Source organism: Thrips palmi, unplaced genomic scaffold (assembly GCF_012932325.1).
Source record: "Thrips palmi isolate BJ-2018 unplaced genomic scaffold, TpBJ-2018v1 HiC_scaffold_6, whole genome shotgun sequence".
Taxonomy (NCBI): domain Eukaryota; kingdom Metazoa; phylum Arthropoda; class Insecta; order Thysanoptera; family Thripidae; genus Thrips; species Thrips palmi.
This window is the reverse complement of record NW_023144633.1, coordinates 1-22,486: the sequence shown is the minus strand read 5'-3', so window position 1 is coordinate 22,486 and position 22,486 is coordinate 1. Positions and strand designations below refer to the sequence as shown.

The 22,486-nt window shown below is 57.4% G+C and overlaps 1 protein-coding gene across 1 annotated transcript; it reads left to right on the top strand.

Moving 5' to 3' along the window:
* The first annotated feature begins 8,357 nt into the window (after window positions 1-8,357).
* LOC117652089 (protein OPI10 homolog) lies at window positions 8,358-10,637 on the top strand. The gene is made up of 4 exons (XM_034396757.1): window positions 8,358-8,567; window positions 8,940-9,069; window positions 9,150-9,304; window positions 9,485-10,637. The coding sequence occupies exons 1-4, from the start codon at window positions 8,520-8,522 to the stop codon at window positions 9,770-9,772; spliced, it is 621 nt and encodes a 206-aa protein (XP_034252648.1). The 5' UTR covers window positions 8,358-8,519; the 3' UTR covers window positions 9,773-10,637.
* The last annotated feature ends 11,849 nt before the right edge of the window (window positions 10,638-22,486 follow it).

The window sequence follows — 22,486 nt, the reverse complement described above, 5'->3', positions numbered from 1 at the left end:
GAGCCACAGCCCAGGCACGGCCCTGCGCGAACACAAGATGCAGGGGGGATAAAAAAAAATAGCCGCCGTACTCTGGAAACTCCGGAGCGGTACACTCCGCCTGGAGTCGGGGATTTTATAATCACACTAGAGGCTTGGCTTGACGAGCACTCCGCCCGGGTTGACGTAAGCACTGGACTTTACTGCCCTCAACCGAGGTTGATGTCCTGGACGTCCTGGACGACGTCCTGGAGGTTTTTCCGGGCCGCCGCGTCGTCGTATGGGCCGCACGTGCAACCTTAACGCCCAGCGCAGCAGGAGACTGATTCCGAGAGAGTCGGCTTCGTCGCTCTGTCTCTCTCGCACTCATGGGGCGTCCCGTAAAGGTGCGAGAGAGACAGAGCCCCCCTCTCGGGCGGCAGTCACTTTTGGTTTTGCCGTTTTGCCCGCGCTTTGGCGTGGCGGCGTGCCGTGGGCGCAGGGCTCCCATGCATGTTGGCTCTCTTATCAGGTTCGGCCCGGACGGGAAAGTGGCCTGGGAGGAAGTGGGGGTCGAGTGGGGGGAGTGGGAGGGGGGAGGGGGGGCAGACCGCGCCATCCGCCGCCTTCTTGAGCCGTCGCGACGCGCCGACGAGTGCCGTGGCAATTTTCGCGTTATGTGCGTTTGAAGGGGGTGGAAGATGAGAGAGAGAGAAAGGGTCACTGCCGCGCTCAAGGCGGCTGTGGGGCCGTGGGGGCGGCGGAGGCAGCGGTCCGTCGCTCTGTCTCTCTCGCACCGCAACGGGGCGGCCCGTGAGTGCGAGAGAGACAGAGAGAGCACCATTTCGGCATCAGCCCACAGTGAGCCGGCACGTCCTATCCGAGTAACCCAGTGGTTCTCAACCTTAGGGTCGCGACCCCAAGCGGGGTCGCGAAATTTTTTTAAGGGGTCGCGGCGATGCTGGGGTCGTGTTTTAGGCTGATTTTAAGCAGCCACTGCGTCTGATCCGAGGCGGGCATTTTGCTCCCTCAACGGGCAGTTGGTCTTTGGACCTTCCTTTAGCATGCCTTTGTTACGGAGTGCAATTATCAGTCTTAGTTTGGGAGCAGTATTGTCTCAAAGTTGGCCGAAACGCTCAGAAATGTCTATGAAAAATCGTGTTTTGGGCCGATTTTAAGCAGCCACTGCGTCTGATCCGAGGCGGGCATTTTGCTCCCTCAACGGGCAGTTGGTCTTTGGACCTTCCTTTAGCATGCCTTTGTTACGGAGTGCAATTATCAGTCTTAGTTTGGGAGCAGTACTGTCTCAAAGTTGGCCGAAACGCTCAGAAATGTCTATGAAAAATCGTGTTTTGGGCCGATTTTAAGCAGCCACTGCGTCTGATCCGAGGCGGGCATTTTGCTTCCTCAACGGGCAGTTGGTCTTTGGACCTTCCTTTAGCATGCCTTTGTTACGGAGTGCGATTATCAGTCTTAGTTTGGGAGCAGTATTGTCTCAAAGTTGACCAAAATAGTCACAACGGTTTTTCAAAGACACTTGCGACCGTTTTGATCGACTTTGAGACAATACTGCTCCCAAACTAAGACTGATAATCGCACTCCGTAACAAAGGCATGCTAAAGGAAGGTCCAAAGACCAATTGTCCATTGAGGGAGCAAAATGCCCGCCTTGGATCAGACGCTGTGGCTGCTTAAAATCGGCCCAAAACACGATTTTTCATGGACATTTCTGAGCGTTTCGGCCAACTTTGAGACAATACTGCTCCCAAACTAAGACTGATAATTGCACTCCGTAACAAAGGCATGCTAAAGGAAGGTCCAAAGACCAACTGCCCGTTGAGGGAGCAAAATGCCCGCCTCGGATCAGACGCAGTGGCTGCTTAAAATCGGCCCAAAACACGATTTTTCAAAGACACTGCTGACCGTTTCGGCCAACTTTGAGACAATACTGCTCCCTAACTAAGACTGATAATTGCACTCCGTAACAAAGGCATGCTATAGGAAGGTCCAAAGACCAGTTGCCCGTTGAGGGAGCAAAATGCCCGCCTCGGATCAGACGCCGTGGCATGTTAAAGGAGGGGTCCCGTGGGGTCGCGAAATTTTTCCTGGGGGTCGCGGAAATTTTTGGCTTTAAATTTGGGGTCGCGAGCCGAGAAAGGTTGAGAACCGCTGGAGTAACCATTGGGCCCATCGGGCCATTCGGCCACTAAGCAAGCGCGGCGAGTCCTCGTCCGGGAAGATGAGTCCTGGAGGACGTGTGGCGGGGCCGGGCCGCACAGTGGGCAAGAAGACCGGTGGAGGCGGTCGAAACTCTAGACGCGTTTTGAGCTCCAGAGTCGCTAAATGGGGCTCGAACCGATCGTGTGACCCCACCAATGTAATGGCTCAGCCCGCTGACACCGAGGCGAGCTGACACCACTGACAGCGGGTAGCTGACGCCGAAGCCGACACGCCACTCCCGAGTATGGGCAACCTCCTGACACCGTGGACCGGGAGAGGATCAGCGGGCCGCCGCTTCCACGCGAACGAGTACGGCATCCGCGACGCCCCGCCGCTGACACCCGCGCGAGTGTCAGCTCCTGCCGAGCTGACACCGCGTCGGCTGCTGCGCCGACGGCGCCGCGGTTGGCGCCAAACGCAGCGCGGAAATTCGGCTAACTCCCGCTTCACGCCCACCTCGGTCGCCTGGCGCCCTGGCGCCGTGGCCAGCACGTGCAGACTCGGTCACGTCACGGCGCGCGTCCGTCTGTCTGTCCGTCCGTCCGTCCGTCGCCAGCACGGCCAGTGCGTCCGCGTCTTCCCCGCTGCTGACCTTGTTCCTCACCTGTGTTGCTGAGTGTCGGGGCTGCGCGGGGCGGGGCGGGGCGGCGTGGGGCGGGGCGGCGCGCGGCGCGGCTACAGGCGACCGACGGTCCGTGCGCCCTGTTCCCGTTCCTGTCCCACCGCCGTGGTTGCTTGGGCTGGCTGCTGGTTCCGTGCCTCGCGCCTAGCCTCGCGCCTAGCCTCGCGCCTAGCCTCGCGCCTTGGCGTCGCGCCTGGGCCGCCTGGGCCGTCCGTGCCGCGGCCAACACCAGGCGTACGCTGCACACGGGCTGCCCTGGCCAACTGCCTGGACTACAGCCTGCCCATGCCCCCGCGGCTCCCGCCCCGCCCCACCCCGCCCCGCCCCGCCCCACCCCGCCCCACCGCGCCCCACCCCGCCCCCAGTCGCCGCTCGATTCGCGCCGGCGCGCTAGGCCGCCCTACGCTAGGCTCTGCCGTCGCTCTGCCGGCCTTCCGTGCCGCATGGGGGCGAGGGGCGGGGGCGGCGGGGGCCGTGGGGCGGCCGGGCCGCACCGCCATGCTACGCCATGCCAGCAGGGCCGGGGGCGGGGTGGGGGCGGGCCGTCGGGGTCGGTGTCGGGGGCGGCTCGGGGGCGGCACGGCGAACCTCACGGCCGTGCTAGCGTGGCCTACTTCTGATTGTACCCCCAGCATTGTCACCAGCGCCCTACGCCACGCACGTAAACGCACACACACACACAGACGCGCGCGCACGCACACAAGGCCGGCCGAGGAATTTTACGAGCGCGACGCGGTATGCCAAGCAGTGGCTGGGGCGGCCTGCCGGGCTGCGCATCGGTCATCTTGGAGGGGCGGGCCTCGGGCTCGGGCCCTAGCTCGGGCCTGCCTGGCATGCTCCCTATGCCCTCTGTGGTTTTACCGCGCCTCCAGGCCCCGGCCCCAACCCCAGCGCCAACCCACACCCTTCAGCTTGACGATGACAAGCCGCACATTCTCCACCCCAGCCAGCCACCCCACCCGGCACTAGTCACACCGCGCTGATGAGTCATTCGCCGAATGAGTCTGACTGCCGAGCAGACGGAAAGGTTGCCGTGGAGAGAGAAACAACTTCCACTTTCATTGCACAACATTTGAACACGTTCCACATTCAGGAGGCAAAAACTCCAGTGAGCAAATTTGCCAGAGATCTAGCACAGTCTAGCACATTCCCACCATCATAGTACAGAAAATTTCACAGTGGGTCACCCCTTGGAGCTGCCACCGTCTCGCTTTGTGCTTTCCGGCTCACTCGCCCCGGCCATCCATCCATCCATCCATCTGTCCAGGCCAGCCGAGGGCGGCCGCCCTCCCGGCTCCCGCCCGAAACCCCCTGCAATCCGCAAACTCTCCTTAACGCCAGCCGCCGCTGCTTCCGGTTCCCGGTTCCCGTCGGACGCCTCTCTTCCCTTCCCTTTCCGTGCCGTGCCGTGCCGTGCCGTGCCGTGCCGCGGGCAGCCTTCCCTCAGGGTCTCTTCCAGCGGGCTACTCTTCCAGCCCCCCCCCCCTTTCCAGGCCTCTTTTCCAGACACCCCTCCAGCCCCCCTTCCAGGCTGCCATCCCTCGGGTTCCAGGCCTTCTTTCGTCCTGCCCACCGGCCCAGCCCGGCCCGGCCCATCGAGCGGTCTGCATCGAAGCTCAGCACTTCCTGCCTATCGACCTCAACGCTCGAACTCTCTCTCTCTCGCTCGCCCCGGCGTCGCTTCCCCGCGATCCACGTCTCTCTCTCTCTCTCTCTCTCTCTCTCTCTCTCTCTCTCTCTCTCTCTCTCTCTCTCCCCGCGGTGGCGCTTGGCGCTCCGCCCCGGTCTCTCGCTGCCTGCGCTTATTTCTCGTATCTGGTCCGGGCAGGGCGCTGCCGGCAAGTGAGCAGAGACGGGTTGACCTTGGCATACTTCCCCTCCCCCCCCACCCCCACACTGGAGAATTCACGCGCACTCCTCTTTCTCTCGTCTTTTACATTATTTTTAGTCCCAACAAATGGAAGGCGGGCGGAAGGGGTTACAATTGCCGCGAGAAACTTAAAACTCGGGGACATAATTTGGCGAGAGCGTCGCCGCGTCGCCACCGCCGCCTCGGCAGCGGGAGTCGGGGAGTGCTCGTCGCCGCTCGTCCTTCCGCGCGGCCAGTCCTCATCCGTCCCCGCCACTGCTAAATAAAAAACAACACCTTCTTGTTTCCCCCGCCGAGAAACCAACTTTGCGGAGACAAATTCTGGCTGCGGCGAACCCCGAGGGAGGAGATGAGCACAGCGAGAGCGCCTCGGAGGCAGGCAGGCAAGCCGCCACACTCGCATGCAGCGAAGCGCGGTGGTTGCCTACCGCTCTTGACTTCGACTAGCACTGAGAAAACGCATTTGAAATCAGAAAGAGTTGAAACAAGCATTGGATTTTTAGTTGGAAGACAGAAAACCCAAGACACTAAGAAAAACTGCGTTCGCATTTTATTCGTATCTTGGGAAATTTTTCCCAAAGACGTTTAACAGTGCATCCCTTTGTTTTTTTTTCCACGGTGCTCTCCCTCCGTGTAACTGGTGCAGCGCGGCCCGAGAGACTCGGTCGGGACGCCGCAGTGTTGCGGGCGCGCCTGTGGTGCGCCTACCAGAGGCGTACAGCATGCTGCGCACGTTGTTTGTCCCCACGGTGGGCCCCGCCCGGAACGCCCCGGAGGCCCCGGAGGCCCCGGAGTCCCGCCGCAACGCGTCTTGACTGCGGCTGCGGGTGCATCAACTGCATGAACTGCATCAACTGCATCAGCTCAGTGGGCCAGAAGACCGGTGGAGGCGGCCAAAATTCTAGACGTGTTTTGAGCTCCAGACTCGCTAAATGGGACTCGAATCGAACGTGTGACCCCACCAATGGATTGCTATGCGAACGAGGAATCCATTGGTGGGGTTACATGTTTGGTTCGAGTACCATTTAGCGACTCTGGAGCTCAAAACGCGTCTCGAGTTACCTCTGGTCCACTGTGGGGACCACGGAGTGGACCGGAGTCGCAGCCACCACGCTGTGCATTGTGCATGATGACACAGTCGTCATTAGCATGCATGCATGCACCGCGCCGTGCATTATCATTGGCAAACACGGTTGGATCTACGGAGCTCGCGCAAAACAAACCCATCCGAATGTTTCATATTTCATGGTCCCATTTCCATGCGGCGTTTTGTGCCCCCGCGGGGAATCGAACCCCGATCATGGCGCTCCGCGGCCGCCTCCGCGCGGGCCGCTCGGCTACCTCGACGAGGGGGCGGCGGGATCGTCAGAAGTTGGTCTAGCGCGGCGCGGCGGCCAGGCGGCACGAAGCTTGTAGCAATAAGAATAAGCACGGCCCGGCCTTGCAATGCCGGCAATGCCACTGTCAAGGCCTCAAGACCTTGCCGCCGGGCCACATGGCCACGGCACGGCGTCATGGCCACGGCCAGTAGTGGGACGCGCGGGACGCGGTGGCCAGGCGAATCTTCCCCGCCCGCCCGCGGCCCACCCCCAGCCCGCCCCCGCAGCCCCCTACCGCCCCCGCTGCCGCCTCCCACCTGTGCCCCCGAGCCCCCTCCGTCGCCCTGCTCATCGCGACGCCCACAACGTCGACGGGGAGAAACTGTGAGCGATATTTCGCCGTCAAACAACCCGACGACGACAACAACAATCAAAACCCGGGGTTAGGTTAATTGCATTACTTTGCGACTCAGCGGCGTGGCCGAGCGCGGCAGCGGAACGCAGCGGAACCCTGGAAAGGAAAACTGGGCCGTTCCAGCAGCCAGGGCCGCCCAGCCTCACCCATTAGACTTACCAGATTCTCGTCCTGGACGCGGTCCTGGAGTCCTGGAGTGCCGGAGCCATGCCTGGAGCACAGTCCTGAAGTCATGGAGTTCTGGAGCCTGGAGCCCTCGAGTCCAGACAGAAACAAGGACGTTTCCATTATAGATCATCTTTCTTTCCTTCCTTCGCACGCCTGCTTCCTTTATTCCTCCCTTTTTTCGTGTTTTTTTTTTCTTTCGGCGATGTTATTAAGAATTCTCAGCTATGCGCACACCAGCATTGCGCGCGCGAAGGGAATGAATTAATTCTCCAAATTATGAAATATTTCTGCGGCGAGTCGGATGGCCGCCACCACGGCCGAGCCCGACAACGGGGCGAGCAGCCCATCCCACAGTGGGCCAGAAGACCGGTGGAGGCGGCCGAAACCCAGTCTTGAGTCTTGAGTTTTGGCCGCCTCCGTCTTCTGACCCACTGTGAGGCGCCCCTGCGGCGATTCCCAAGAGTCATTTAGTCGCTCGGTCTCTCTCGCACCCCAAGGAAACGCCCCAGGAGTGCGGCAAAGACGGAGCGACCAAGCGGCAGGTATGCCGCCATGCCACGCCATGCAGGGTCAAGAGGGTTGGCTGACAACTCGTCTCATTATTGACGGGGCTGCCAGTAAAATATTCATTCCGGGCCTCGGACGCTCGTGCCACTAGCTAGCTCTTTCCCTCCCTCCCTCCCTCCCTTTCTCACTCTCTCTTCCTCTGTCTCCTTCTCTTTCTCTCTCTCACACACACACAAACCCCACTTCTTGAGAAACATGCCCGCCCTCCATACTTCCTCCTAGTCTCACTGAACGAACGCCCGGGCTGCCTGCTGTCTGTCTGCCTCTATGGTCTGTCTGTCTGTCTGTCCCGGACGCACGACTTTGCGAATTCTTGACACGCTCCAATATGAATGGCGCCGCAGACTGATTCCGAGAAACGTTTTCATCGCTCTGTCTCTCTCGCGCCTGTACGCACCATGAGTGCGAAAGAGAAGGGACGACGACGACGAACCTCGAAGAAGGTCTGAGCCAGAACAGAACGGAAGACGAACAGACGGGTGGGCGAGCGGACTGCCTCGCGGACAGCCACAAGTGGAAAGCTGTGGGAAGTGGAAATGAAATCATCGAAACCCCACCTCGGAGCGCCTCACGCGAACTTCCACTTTGAACAACAGTGTTCGGCGCGAACGCCCCTCCCCCGCAAAAGATGGATTTCATTTCCATGCGCGTTCCCAGCGAGTTTCTGCTCAAGGTTAAGCGGCATTCCTGACGTAGAGAGGCATGTGCTGGGTAATGATAGTAGAATTGTTCTACTTCTATGCCTCGGCCGGTTTAAGGCAACGTTTTGACTGTTTCGACACATCTACTTCCCCTTCTGACAACACGTACAGGCTATCAAACATCCTTCTCACCTAACCTAAGTCAGCTAGTTTTTGACCAAAAAAAGTTTAGCGTAATTTGAACACGTGGTGCTGCGCGAGCACAAAAACACATCACTGAACTGAACAAACACAAACACGCACGAACTAAATGAAGTCAAATGGGGTCTTGGGGGTGTGCGCGCACGTTGAAACCGCCAACTTTCAAATGATTCCTGTGAGTATGAGAAATTTAACTCTCGATTAATCGATGTTTCTGCCAACCTTGCATAAAGAAGTTAGAGGGCACCATTCACGAACGAACCATTATTAAACAAATATTTACCGAATTTGACACTTTCAGAGATGCTGGAACGATCGTCCATTGTCAAAACCATGAACAACAGTTAGGACTGCCTGAGGAAACGGGTGGCAGCCCTGGTATAGTCTGTCTCCTGTCACTTGTTCGTGCGTCAAGCGGTATTTACGTTTACGTTCAGTCGTTTTGCGGTTTCTTTCTGTTAACTTCTTGTCCGTTTCAACGGAACAGTGCTTATTGATAATCCTAGCACAATCCGATCACTGTTGCACTTCCATCCAAAATGGAGCCGGTGCCGGCTATGTTTGGTCTAATCGTTTCGGGGAGAATAGTAAGTGTTGAGTGTACGAAGTTGAGGTTATTCTTCTCTCGGTTTCTGTCAACCATCATATTACTTTGATTTCCTTTTAGTTTTAATAAGTATTTAACGTGTTTTCACTGTCCCAAATTCTTGGATTTTTACATTTTTGCCCCGAAAATCGTAATCTCAGTCTGTCATTTACAACAATAATTTTTTGGACCATGGAATATTCTGGAAGCTTCTCTACTGCAAGGGATCTCTGGTTTATTCTATGGGTGTTATTAAACGTTTTACAAAGACGAGTCTGTCAAGTTCATTGGTTTCCTGTTAGCTTTCTTTCATTGCTGGCATACTTAACCCTGCTGAGGTGTACTTATTCTGTATTTTCACTGTTTTCCTCAGGTTCAAACTGACTTTCAACCACTTACTCCAACCAACCTGGTAGCTACCATTCCTGATGCAGATAACATTAACCATGTTGTCGTCTTTTTAACTGGTGCAACTCCATTCCCACCAGATATGGGTGGCGTAGGTATGATACAGCGCTGTTAACCAATTATCTTAGTGTAAGCCATTCGCTATATTTCCTCTAACTCCTGTTTTATTGTACAGTGTTCTTTGGATGGCCTGACGACACAACAGGAACGTGCAATTGGCAACTGCTGGGATATATTTCCAATGAGAAACCATCTGCAATTTTCAAAGTTTCAAATTTTAAGAAAGGTTCCTTACTTGGCGCTGGATGTCAAAACCCATTTGCTCTTCATGTAAGTATTCGCGGGACTTTGGAAATAGACATGGTATGATAATGATACGACTTTTCAACCCTTCTCATCCTTTTCATCCCATTCTACTTCCATTCAAATTATTAAAATTATTATTTTGATGCATAGTCAAATTTGTGTGGTTCTAATCACTCCTGTCTGTTTATTTGTTTTCTCTTCTAGATGTCCAAAAATGCTCAAATTGGAATATCTGTTGAGCCTTTAACATCAGTTCAGCAGCAAATCAGCCAAATTGTAACCTCAGCTGACGGTTCAACAGCAACAAACTTTCGTGAATTCTGTACAAAAATGTTAGAAAACTTTATGAACTATGCCAGTAGTTTTTCTCAATCTCAAAGTGAAATGATTCCCAACCCTTCACAACAGTATGTGCCATTATCAACCCTTCAAACATGGTATGATAATTTCAATCGAAGATTGGAAAACAATCCATACTTTTGGAGAGCTTAAATGTTATGGTCCATTGTAATTACAAATTTTTGATATACAAATTTTGTGATATTGTTATGTACCATATTTTTGTTTCCCTAAGAATGATAACTATGTTTCTATTTGGATATTTTTAGGACTAATACGGAAAAATTGAGACATTACTTATCAGATGTGTACTGTGAGTACTGTGTTTCCTATTTGGTTCTTATGTAGGACTACTATATGGTTAAGCTGAGACAATATTTATCAGATGTGTTTTCATGCAACACTTTCGTGTTTTGTGGGTTTGTTGTTTTTCTAAGTATGTATGTGTAAGATAGTGTGACAGCATCCTCTCATTTTAATATATTACTGACATTTCTTATTGATTTGCCCGTCTTAATCCTGTAATTAATCATGCAATTGTCTTCAATTTCAAGTGTTTCTGAATGTGGCTTTGTTTCTTGTTATTTAATCGTGCAACTTCTAACAAAATGAGCTAGTAGCTGAAGTCTCTTACAATTTTTGAATCTCTCTTCACCATTTTAGAACTATGGAAAATGTGATGTACTGAGAGTTCCGCTTTGCAAGAAGTCAGGGAACCCAAATAAAATCCACGTTCTTGTTCTAACTTTCTATACATCACATCAGTGCCATATGTACTTGAAATCTTGCTAAATGAAAGACATTGTCTCTTGTGTCCCGCCTTTGTATGCTCAACTGACTACTTAAGAATTTTATTTATGACATCTTGCCTGCATCTCTGTATTTTGTATTTAAGTGAAATTGAAGAGGGCATTTAAATGGGCATAGCAATATGTTGTGCATTTTGCGCACGGTCCATTTTATTTTTTTAATTTGTCCCAATTTAGTTCAACTGACAATAAATCATAATTTTCTAGTCTTTCTGTGTACATTTCAAACCTATTTTCCCGTCCTTTTTTTTAAAAGTTACCTACAAGAAAGATAAGGTGAAGACTGGATGAAGCCAAACCTGCAGATTCCATCAGTTAGGGAGAGAGACAAAGGTCAAGCAGCTCAGAACAACTGTTCACGACATTTCTTAAGAATTCAAATTGATAGCAAATTGAAAGCATTTGTACCATTTGTCCTCGTGAGCACCGCGGCTGCGGAGAGAGGGAAGACCTAGCCTGCCTAGCCGCTCGAGCATGAGCATGCCGCCCCAGGGCTGCCAACCTGACGAGCCAAGCCCACCCCGCTGCAGCCAGGTAGCTAAAGAAGTCGTCCTCTGACGTCCCGTCGTGTCAGGGTCAAGGAGAAAGTCACCGGGGCTCTGAGGACATGTCCGCTCCGCTCGAGTAAGAGTTCCCCCCTGACGTCAGGACCCGCGTCATGAAGCGGCGGCGTGCAACCTGCCGCGCGGAAACTGAAACTACCCCCATGGGCTGCGCCGCTGGGCCGCTGGGCCCGCTCTCTCTCTCTCTCTCGCACGCGGGCGGACGCCGGGCGGACGCAGCCCCGGAGGGAGAGGGAGGGCAGGTGGGTGGGGGTTGAGGTGAGGCCAGGGGTGGCAGGGGCGGGGCAGGGTGGGGGCCTTCGATCTGGCACATCCGTGTGCTGGCCGCGCTGGGGGCGGAAGGGGCGGCTCGCTGGGCGCTTCCCCCACCCCCGCCTCGTCGCAGTGGCGTGGCGGCGTGGCGGGTTTGCCGGCGGGGCTGGAGTGAGACAGAGAGAGACAGAGAGGGCGGGCGCGGCACCTCGCTCGCGGCCCGGCCCGGCACCGCGACGCCGTGGCTACGCCACACAGCGCTAGGCAGTAGCGGGGAGCGGACGGTACGCCCCGCTCGCGTTAGGCCCTACCCGGCAAGGCGACTGGCACGCGGCTCGCAGCGTCGCTCCGCGCAGCACACTGCAACCGGCGAACGGCGACGCGTGACGCCGCCGCCAGCCCCGCCGACGGCGGCCGCGCGGCCAGGACCAGCAGGGCCCGCATGACGGCGGGGGACGTCGCCGACGGGACGCCGCGCGCGCCGAGGCCGGGACGGCCGGGAGCACCACAGGTAACGCAATGTAAACAAAGCCCCCACCCCACCCTCTCCGGTGCGCCGCGGCGGCCACGTGCACGACGACGGCCTCGGCGTGCTGCAGGATGCCGGCGGCTCGGCCCGGGCAGGCCGGGGCCGTGGTGCTGGTGGCGAGGCCGGTTCGGCGGTTCGGTGCAGTGGGGTGCGCACTGCAGTGGCGTGGCGCGGCGCGGCGGTGCAGGGGTGGTGGATTGTTCGGGAGGGCGCGTGCTCAACCCGCCCCGCCATGCCCGCCGCGCCGCCGACCGGCCCCGCCACGCACAAGGGCGACGCTGTCTGGAACAGGGCCTCGTCCTCGTCGGCGTGCATGGGACGGCCCCCTGCGGGTAGGCCGTCCCGTCGAACAGGGACGCGTCCGGGACTGCCTACCTGCCAGGCGGCTCGGACCGCTGCCGGTCGAGCAGGCCCAGGCGGTCAAAACTCTAGACGCATTTTGAGCTCCAAGGACGCTAAGCAGGACTCGAACCGACTGGATTGCTCTCCGAACGAGGAATCCATTGGTGGGGTCACACGTCCGGTTCGAGCCCTGTTAAGCTCATCTGGAACTCCAAACGCGTCCATGATTTTGACCGCCTCCACCGGTCTTCTGGCCCACTGTGCGGCGATGGCCAGTGACGGAGAACGCCCACTCCACTGTAACAGTATCAGTGCTGCTGCCAAACTCCGTTCGTCGGGTTCGTCGCTACCCCTGGCGCGAGAGACTCTGCCAGCCTATGGACAGCTTCCTCGCGCGGGGTATCGTCCCGCTCCTGCTTCCGGTGTAACGCAGGACCGCAGGGCGCTTGTCCCGAGCCAGGCCTTCACTCCAAATCGAAAGGCGACATGCCGAGAGTTTTGCACTCCGTGGCACTCGGTGACACGCCGTCGGTGGCACTCCGCCAGGGACGCGCTCGACGCGCTCTCAGGAGCCTCCAGTTCCAGTCCACTCGGCTGGAGCGCGGCTGGAGGGCGTGCTCGGCGCGCACTCCAACCCGCCGGGCCGCCGCCTGCACGGCCTCGCCCGCCTCGCCCGCCTCGCCCGCCTCGCATCGACCACCGAACGCGAACAGTTAGTTCGCTAACCGCCGAATTTTGGAAATCCATTGGCCGTGCGCCAAAGTGGACGTTAGGGTATCAAGTGGTGTGTGTTTGTGTGTGTGTGTGTGTGTGTGTGCGTGTGTGTGTGTGTGCGTGTGTGTGTGTGTGTGAGAGAGAGAGAGAGAGAGAGAGAGAGAGAGAGAGAGAGAGAGAGAGGAGGAGAGAGAGAGAGAGAGAGAGAGCAGACCACGATGCCCATGTGGGAGCGGTCCGGCGACCGGAAATGGTTCGGGAATTCGCAACGAGCGGCAATTAGTGTGGAAATTGGTGTCCGAGGGACGAGAGAGGTGGCGGCGACCGGCGCCGTACGCCCCGCCGTGGGCCACCTGAGGGGGGGGGGGCTGTTGCAGAGAGTCTGAGGTCGAGGACGTTTTTCTCGACCCCAGACCCTTTTATACGAGAACGACGCTAATACTTAGGTACCAGCATTCAAGGTTCCCGCCCCCTCCCCCATTGAAAACCCCCAAGAAAGGCCAGATTGCGGGAATCGACGGGGCAAACTCGGGGCAAGTACAAAGACCTACATAGAGCTCTGGTCGCGGACAAAGTCTCGGTCGCATCGCTGGTGGGGCCTGGTGGGGCTTCCCTCTTTATTGAGCGGGTACCTGCAGGCTGCTCTGTCTCCGTCACTGTCGCACTCACGGGGCGTCACCTTGGGGTGCGAGAGAGACAGAGCGCCGCCGGCCGATGTACTAACCCGATGTAATCAACTTACGGTGTGAGGGACGCCGTGTCGCCGGCGGGGCCGATGATGCCGGGCTCTGATTCGCGGAGCAATCCCATTGAAACAATGACACGGTCGCCACTCAAGATTAGGGGCGGAGCCAGAGCTGGCCTCTCTTTGCCTACCTACGGCACTCTAAATGTCTTACGGTGGAAGGCTACAACACCATATCATGGCGAAGATTTTCTCCGTGATACCAACGAAATTCGTCAGAGTGAATTCTCAATGGCATTGGCATAAAGTCAGCTGCACCACCATACTATAGACAATTAATTTTCACCATAATTTAGAGAATCTTCTCTGTAAAACTTTTAGAGTGGGGGGACAAACTCAGACAAACTAGAGTTTTTTGTCTACCATTCAGGCAGCTATGTACCGAGAGGTCAAGGGGGTCGACTGTCCTTTCACTCCCACCCCATTTTCCGGGTCGCGCTTGCTTGCATTGCGCTCCGGTCGGACAAGATGACAAGACGGGAGAGGGGGTGGGGGTGGATGGGGGTGAATTGGTTGTCTCAGCTAATTTGGCGCCGGCTGGAAAGGTGTCATCTGGAAGGAAGGCCCGAGATTCTGGCATTTCATTCAGGCGGAAAGGACAGTGAAGCTTCTCAAACTACGTCGGAAGTAAACGTTTGAGTCGCTTCATCCCTCTTGTGTAAAATCAAAATGTTCCGATTTGCAGTGTCATATTAAATTTAACTTCGTCTCCCTTTCTTTTTCCCTCCCGAGAGGCGTGAAGGGGGCCGGGCCGGTGCCGGCCCGAGGAACGAGGAAACGGGGTCTGGATGGCGTTGAGTGCATTCCTTTTTCAAAGGAGCCCTTTGCCTACGGTCCGGAAAATCGACCGACGTGATAGCGGAGCGAAAGCGCGAAAACGGAAGGGATAGGCCACTGCGCCTCTGCGATGCTCTGCGACCACCACCCCGGACCTCCCCAACGAAAGCCAAAGCCCCGCTCCCCACAGCCAGCCGCCGCCAGCCGCGCCCCTCTCAGCCAGCCCCTCACCGAGCTTTATTGAAAAATACTCCTTGTCTCTCTAAAACGAATACTCTTTGCCCTGTCGCTCTTGCTGCTTGATAGGCCGTTGTTCGGGCCGAGGGGAGGGGAGGGGGAGGGGAGCCCCGCCGCGGCCCCTGGGGGGCATCTGGCATAGCGTGCAGAGTGGCAGCAGTGGCAGCAGTGGAGTTTGGAGCGGGAGAAGAACAAATACGACTGGAAAGCAGTTTGCTACCGGACTAAAAAAGTCTCCGCCTTCCAACGGGTGGTGTCGTTTGTAATAAACACCATAAAAAAGCGAAAAGGAAAAGAAGAAAAATTCTCGGGATGACTTAATTAAGATAACACCACCTGCGCTGACTCTGCAAGGCCAGTTCTGTTCCATTGTCGCCGTGTGCTTTCGTCAGCGTTATCAACGGCAGACGCGCAGATAGGACATCTTTTTCGGGTCCCCGCTGATCTCAGGGCGTGGCGTGTGCAACTTTTCCGAGCTTGGGCGTCGAAGCCACCCCCTAGAGTACACAGAACTAGGATGGCCCGTCGCGCAGTGGGCCAGAAGACCGGAGGAGGCGGCCAAAATTCTGTACGCGTTTTTGAGCTCTAGAGTCACCAAATGGGACTCGAACCGGACGTGTGACCCCACCAATGGATTCCTCGTTCGGAGAGCAATCCATTGGTGGGGTCACACGTTCGGTTCGAGTCCCATTTAGCGACTCTAGAGCTCAAAACGCGCCTGGAATTTTGGCCGCCTCCACCGGTCTTCTGACCCACTGTGCCACGGCATCCCCGTAGTCCATCCCCGTTCCCTGCTGCCCCGGCCATGGAAAGCTCTGAACCAATCCATTTGCCGTGTTTGCCTGGCCTTCGACTGTCGCGGCCTCGCGGCCTCGCGGGCCTCGCGGCCCACCCTCACCTGTGCCCGGCCTCTGCCAGCCCGTGTGTCTATACACGTCCCCCTGTATATCGCCCTCACGTGTCCGTCCGTCCATCTGACCTTATATTTCTATATCTGTCAGCAATCAGTCACACTGACGCCGGAGGCCTCCGGGGGGCAGCTGCCCTATGCCCTACCTACCCTGTCCTGCTCTGCGCTGCCGCCCCGCCCTGCAGACTGATTCCGAGAGTCGCTTTCGTCGCTCTGTCTCTCTCACACCGACACGGGACGCCCCATGAGTGCGAGAGAGACAGAGCGACAACCCTGTCCAGTGTCGGGCGGCCAACTCGAGGCGGAAGTCGCCAGTCGATACTCCATGTGAGCGTCGCCGCCTGGCGGCCTGGCGGCGCGGACGTCCGGAAGTCGCCGGAAAGATCCGGAAAGACCTCTGGAGTTACAGTGGAGTGGAGGACCCCGCCCCGCGTTCGTGTCGTGGAGACTTGACGAGCGGCAACGATCTCCGCGGCCAAAGTCAATGTTCACACCGGTGTAGACTGCTCCACTGTTATAGTGTGAAAATTGAAAATACTGCGCGCTATCGACGTCTAATAAACAAACTGCACCGCGGGGCTCAGCGAGGCAGTCTATCTAAATCGATTGATACGAGCGAAACCAACGTCATCGTGTAACAGCACCATCTGCAGCGCAACGTCTGCACTGTGTCGACGGTAATCTTGAGACATGGCCGACTGATGAACAGTGAGCGCTCTCTCTCTCTCTCTCTCTCTCTCTCTCTCTCTCTCTCTCTCTCTCACTCACTCACTCTCTCTCTCTCTCTCTCTCTCTCTCTCTCTCTCTCTCTCTCTCTCACTCACTCTCTCTGCTATGCGACGCAGTTCCAAGATAGGGAAGGCAGGTTTTTCCTTGTTTGGTCTTCCCTTGGGCAGGAGTTCCGGGTCAGTGGACTGCCTGTGCAAATACAAAAAAAAAAAAGCATTTTTTTCAAAAAGAATATTGGGATTTTTTTTAGAACTTGATGGGATAAAAATTGCCTCCGATCTTCCAAAAGTTCCAAAACCTCCGAGGTTTTTATTGATAGAAACTGCGCTGGTAGAGCTACCGATTACTTAGCATCGGGACGTGAAATAAACCCTACCCGAGTAAAAAGAACGAGTAACTGTCAACGACACTGGAAGCGTTCACAGCGTCCGCCGCGGTTGATTCGCAGTGTATCGCGACGCTGGACAACACCGCGCCGCACCGGCACTATTGGCATATTGATGCAAACGTCAAATGCACGGTTCGACCGAGCCTCGGACCGAGCACTATGCCCCATCAATTATGCGCCATGAATCGCTAATGCTCGCTCGCCTTTTCGGGGAGTGAGTTGGAGTCCCCGCTGCTGCAGCAGCCGCTGCTGCTGGACGCAGTTGGATGCAGTGCACCGTCGGTCGGGTCAGACGTGGTGTAGCGGGACACGGACACACAGTGAGACGTGCTATAGTCGGACACACAGTGAGACGTGTAAAAGCGGACACACTGTGAGACGAACCGGCCTGGTCTACTGTGGCGCGGTGCATCGCGGCCACCGCGACGCCGCCCGCCATGGCCAGTCTAAAAGCGTTCCGGGTCCAATACCGCCCCGACCCCGGTTGGCCTTGTTGCCGGTCCCCTTTGAGGACACCAGGTGACCGAGGGTGACCGTGGGCCAGTTGGGCGTTGGCGCGGCGCGGCGGTTTGGCGCGGCCGGGCGCGGCGGCCGGCGGGTTATTGATCAACAAGCAAAGCGAAGCAAGCCAGTGTGCAGGACCAGCGCGGCCGGCGGGCCGAGGGGCAGGCCGTGGGCAGGCCGTGGGTACACACTGGGCTGCGGCGCCATTTGGCCAGCCACGCCAGCCACGCCAGCAACGGGCACAGGTGTGTTTTCAGAACAATCCGCCAAACTCGCCCCCACCCGCCGCCGCCGCCGCCGCCGCCTAGCCCTTGCCCTCGCGCTCCCCGCCGCGTGGCTCCCATCTTTTTGGCCACGAATAATTCAGTGGATTCGTGCTCGGGCAGCGCGGCGGGGCGGGGCGGGGCGGGGCGGGGCGGGGCGGGGCGGGGCGGGGCCAGAGACGTGCTCGCCGAGGTACGTAACTGTGCCCCATCTACATAACACTTACGCCCCTTCGCCGGGCGGCGAGGTGTCGCGCAGCGCACGGCGAGGCGCGGCGGCGCGCGACCGCACACGTCGCGATGTCAGGAGTGCGCCTCCGAGCCCCGGAGTGTGTGAGCGTGTCGCGCTGCAGGCCGTCAAGTGGAAGTGCCACAGCGTGTGTGTGTGTGTGTGTGTGTGTGTGTGTGTGTGTGTGTGTGTGTGTGTGTGTGTGTGTGGCTGCATGAGTTGATGGGCTGGTGGTAGTATACACGTGCGCGTTGTGCACTGTAGGTTCCTTGTGGTGCTGTGATCAACGGGATCAACATGACGGTGCGGTTCGGGGAACCAGAGCAGGCAGACTCCAGCAGGCAGGCCGCCCCTTCGCGGGCGTCGTATGCGTACGGAAACGCCTGCGAGGAACATAGGGTGAGCTTTTACGGCGTGAAGGTTCATGGTGTGAAAGGGCGGGGAGGTGGGGGTGGGGGAGGGGGAGGAGGGCGAAAAGCAATTTTATGGAGGCTTAGTCGTGTACGCGTGAGGGGCTTACTCGCCTAGAAGAACACTTCGTCCTAATTTTTTAAAATGCTTTTCTACTCGCGGCCGACGCCTGGGCGGCGCCGGGGCAGGCTAGGCTTTCGCCCGGAGGTTCGTGAACCTCCCCCCCCCCTTCTAGGGGCGGAGAGAGTTAAAGCCTCCACCAAACGCACCCCTGCGCTACGCTACGCTACGCCACGCTGCGACGGGAACCACCCGGCGGCGCCAGCCGGGGAGAAGGGGCGGAACCGGGCGGGACTCGAAGAAGGGGGGAGGGAAGGAGAATGAAGGAAGGGCGAGGAGAAAAAGGAGAAAGGACAGCTATGCTATCCCTAATTGAAAACTTTGCTGAGTCGAACGAAAATACCCCATTCACGGAAGAAATTTTGCACTCGCTGCGAGGAAAATGCGTACGCAGTAACGAAATTTTTGGTCGTCGTAACCAAACGGCCAAACGGTGATGATGACGACCAGCAGACGATTCGCAAATAATCGTCCGATGCAGCGTTCGTCACCGATGTCCTGTCTGTGTGTGCTCGCGCGATAAATTTCAGATAGACACACACACACTCACATACATACACACACACCCACACACACCTACACACACGCACTCACACAGACTTACCTATACACACACACACACACACACATACACACACACACACACACACACAGGAGCAAGGAATTTCGTGGGAGTCTCGGGGTGCAGGCAGAGGCAAGCCGGAGGACAGAATGCGTGTCACGCACGCAAGCACGCGGGGCTCGTCACACACCAACTCGCGGCAAGGGAAGGATTACGAGCACGGCACGGCACGGCAGCCTTCAAGCTTTGGCGTGATTCACGGGTTTGCCTCGTTATGAGCTTGGCACGGCGTGGCACGGCGTGGCATGGCTCGGCAAGAATCCGGCTTCGCTCCCCTGTTAATTAAATTCTTCATGATTCCTGTCCGGCAGCAATCTGTTAAATGCAAAGAAAGGAAAATAATTCAGCGCAAAAAAAATAAAAGATTTGGCGTGAAATAATAATAACGTGGGGTGGTTGGGTCTGCGGAAGGCGGTGCCGAGAGACGCGCGACGCGGGCTGGAGCGGAGCCAAGGGAGGCATGCCGGAGCCCGGAGCCCTGGAGCCCCGGAGCCCTGGAGCCATCCCCCTGTCCCCTGCATTCCCCCCCCCCGCGTCCCCAGCCCCATCAGGCCTGTACGGTGTACCCGGCCGACCCGCCGGCCCGCCGCACCGAAATCCATTGACGTGCGCCGATTAATTTGCAATCGTCCAATTAGTGCAAAACGGCAAAGCGCGCACCTTGCATAAATTGGCAGCGGGGTGGCGACTGGCGGGCCGCCCCAGCGCGAGCTCCAGCCAGCCCGGCCCGGCCCACAGAGCACCGGTGGGGGCGGCCAAAATTCGAGACGCGTTTTGAGATCCAAAGTCGCCGAATGGGACTCGAACCGAAAGTGGATTGATTGCTCTCCATTGGTGGGGTCACACGCACGCGCTTCGAGTCCTGTTTAGCGACTCCAGAGCTCAGAACGCATCTGGAATTTTGGCCGCCTCCACCGGTCTTCTGGCCCACTGTGCTGCCAGCCTGCTGGAGTCTGGCTGGAATCCGGGGCGGGATCCTGGGGCTTATGGCCTCATCACTCTCGGGCCCAGCCCGCCCGGCCCCAAACAACGAAAACATGAACACGTCAAGTGCGTTGTTGCGAGAACGCGCGCTTCGCTCTGCCAGCTGTGAATTTCCGCAGAGTCGTCTTCGGGGGGCGGAAAAACTCCGCCGCGAGCGACTCGCATCGACTCGACTCCTCGCAGTGATGAATCGATGAATCGAAAAGAGAAGATGAAAAGGGGATCTCCGCGCGCGCAGGAGCCGACGACGCCTGCATTCAGTGACTCTGGATTAGTGTGTGTGAGAGAGAGGGAGGGAGGGAGACGGCAACGTAACGTGGAAGTAATGGTCGGTAGACGTGCGCTGCCTGCTGGCTGTAATCCGCCAACTTTGAAAAGGCCCTGGGGCCCGCCTTGGTCCGCCGTGGCGGGGCCGTGGTGCCGTGGAGCCTTGGGGCCTTGGTGGCCTCGCACGAGGCCTCGCAGGGGTCAGGCGGCCAGGTCGCGCCTCGCCCGGAGCCTGGAGCCGCCCTCGCTGTAAAAGATCCGAAGCAAGCCGGAGGGAGATTGAGGGAGGGGGGCCTCGCGGAATGTTCTATACCTCGCCAGGCCGACAGTCCGACATGCCCAAGCCTGATAGAGCCCGGCCCCTTCCGACATGAGCGGACAAGACAGACAGTCGCATTTAGGCGGGCGGGCGCTGGCGGTGCGGCTGACCACCACCACCACCACTACCAACAACACCAACACAACCACCAACACCGCGACCACCACCACCATAACACCATCACCACCACCACCACAACATCGTGGCTCCGGCCGGCCGGACGTCCGACTGATATCGCAGCCCCAACCACGCCCCCCCCCCCAGACCGCCCCACGCAACTGCAAGTCGCGGCCGGGCGGTCCCTTAGGGAAGTCCGACTGCCGCCCCCCCCCCCCGGTCCCCCTTCCTCCGACCAACAAAGTCCGCGCCGTCGTCCGCGCTCGCGTGGCTCGCGTGGCTAGCGTCATGGCGGTGCCGCGGTGCGGTACAGTCCTTTGGGGTAGACAGATTTATGCACTGCCGGCCCGGCGAGACACACACACACACACGCACACGCCGAGACAGACACGCAGACAAACGTACACACAGGCAGACGGGCGCGCACACTGCCACGTAACGCACACGTAGCCAGGTCTTAACGAGCTGGGAGTCTTTCATTTTGCGCCCTGCTCCGCCCTCTGCTCTGCCCTGCGCCGCGCCGCGCCGGCGTTGAAGGGCACGAGGAAGCCCTGGCCGCCCTGCCGCCCCGCCTGGCCCGGCTCGACGGCGCCGGGTATCTTTTACCGCATTGCAGCGCCCCGCCCCCTCCCCCTCCATTCTGCATCCCCGCTAGACCTTTGTCTTTGTGTTGCCGCAGGCGATGCTGCAGCGACGCCGGACGGGGAAGGGAAGCCGCCCCCACCCCCGCCGGGGCCCCCACCGCCCCCACCGCCCCCGCCAGCCCCGCCAGCCCCGCCAGCACGGCGTGCAGCAGGACGACGCAGGTGCGTGGCGGAGTCACTGGCCAGAGTGACTGGTATGAAGGGAGTGCCGGTACCGACGCACAGTGGGCCAGAAGACCGGTGGAGGCGGCCAAAACTCGAGACGCATTTTGAGCTCCAGAGTCGCTAAATGGGACTCGAACCGAACGTGTGACCCCACCAATGGATTCCTCGTTCGGAGAGCAATCCGTTGATGGGGTCACACGTTCGGTTCAAGTCCTATTTAGCGACTTTGGAGCTGAAAACGCGTCTAGAGTTTTGACCGCCGCCGGTCTTCTGGCCCACTGTGCGCACCTGTCTCGGAGGCGGCGTGGGAGCAGTGACGCGTTGGAGACGCGCCTTCGGCTGTCTTTCCTGGATTTCCTCGTCATTTCGCCGATAACGCGACCAATCTGCATGCCCCTTGAGATTCGACGAAGCCCTTTAGTTTATCGCGGGACGTAGGGTCCTGGGTCCTCGGCGCGCATTATCAGTGCCAACGCGCGGTCTGGGCCGTCTGCCCTGCGAGAGTCCTGCCCGCGTGCCTCCTTCCGATCGCTACGAACTATCGCCAGTCGTCCACCGTCGCTTCGTCAGGATCCACGCGGCCCGACCACAGAGCGGCCGTGGCGCTCGCAGTCTCGCGACCGCGGATCGAGATATCGAAGTTTGTGTAGTCGCAAAGGACTCCGTCATTCCGTCGCACCAACAGGCCAGCACGGCACCAAGAGTCCAAGTGAGCAAATAAGGACTTCATGGAGCTGATTCCGAGAGTCGTTTTCGTCGCTCTGTCTCCTTTGCACCTCTCAGGGACGCCCCATGAGTGCTCATGCAGATTATGGTGGTTGGGGGTGGCTCATTGCCTCTACCAAAATTGCCTCTACCAATAAATCTGTATACATCTAGAAGAAAAGTCATTTTAAAAAATGCCTCTACCGATATTAGTAAAAATATTCAATATAGATATTCAATAAAAATATTCAATAAAAATATTCAATATAAATATTCAATAAAAATATTCAATAAAAATATTCAATAGAAGACCCGGAATAAGAGGAGTCTATGTAGCTTGACCCACCTCAAAGTTGACCTACCTATATATTAATTAATAAAAATATTAATATAAATATTAGAATATAAATATGGGAATATAAATAGGAGTAATATAAATATTACCAAAAAAAGTTGACCCACCCCAGAGTTGACCTACCCTATATTTTTGGCTTGACCGACGAAGCGCGACAATGTCGCGGC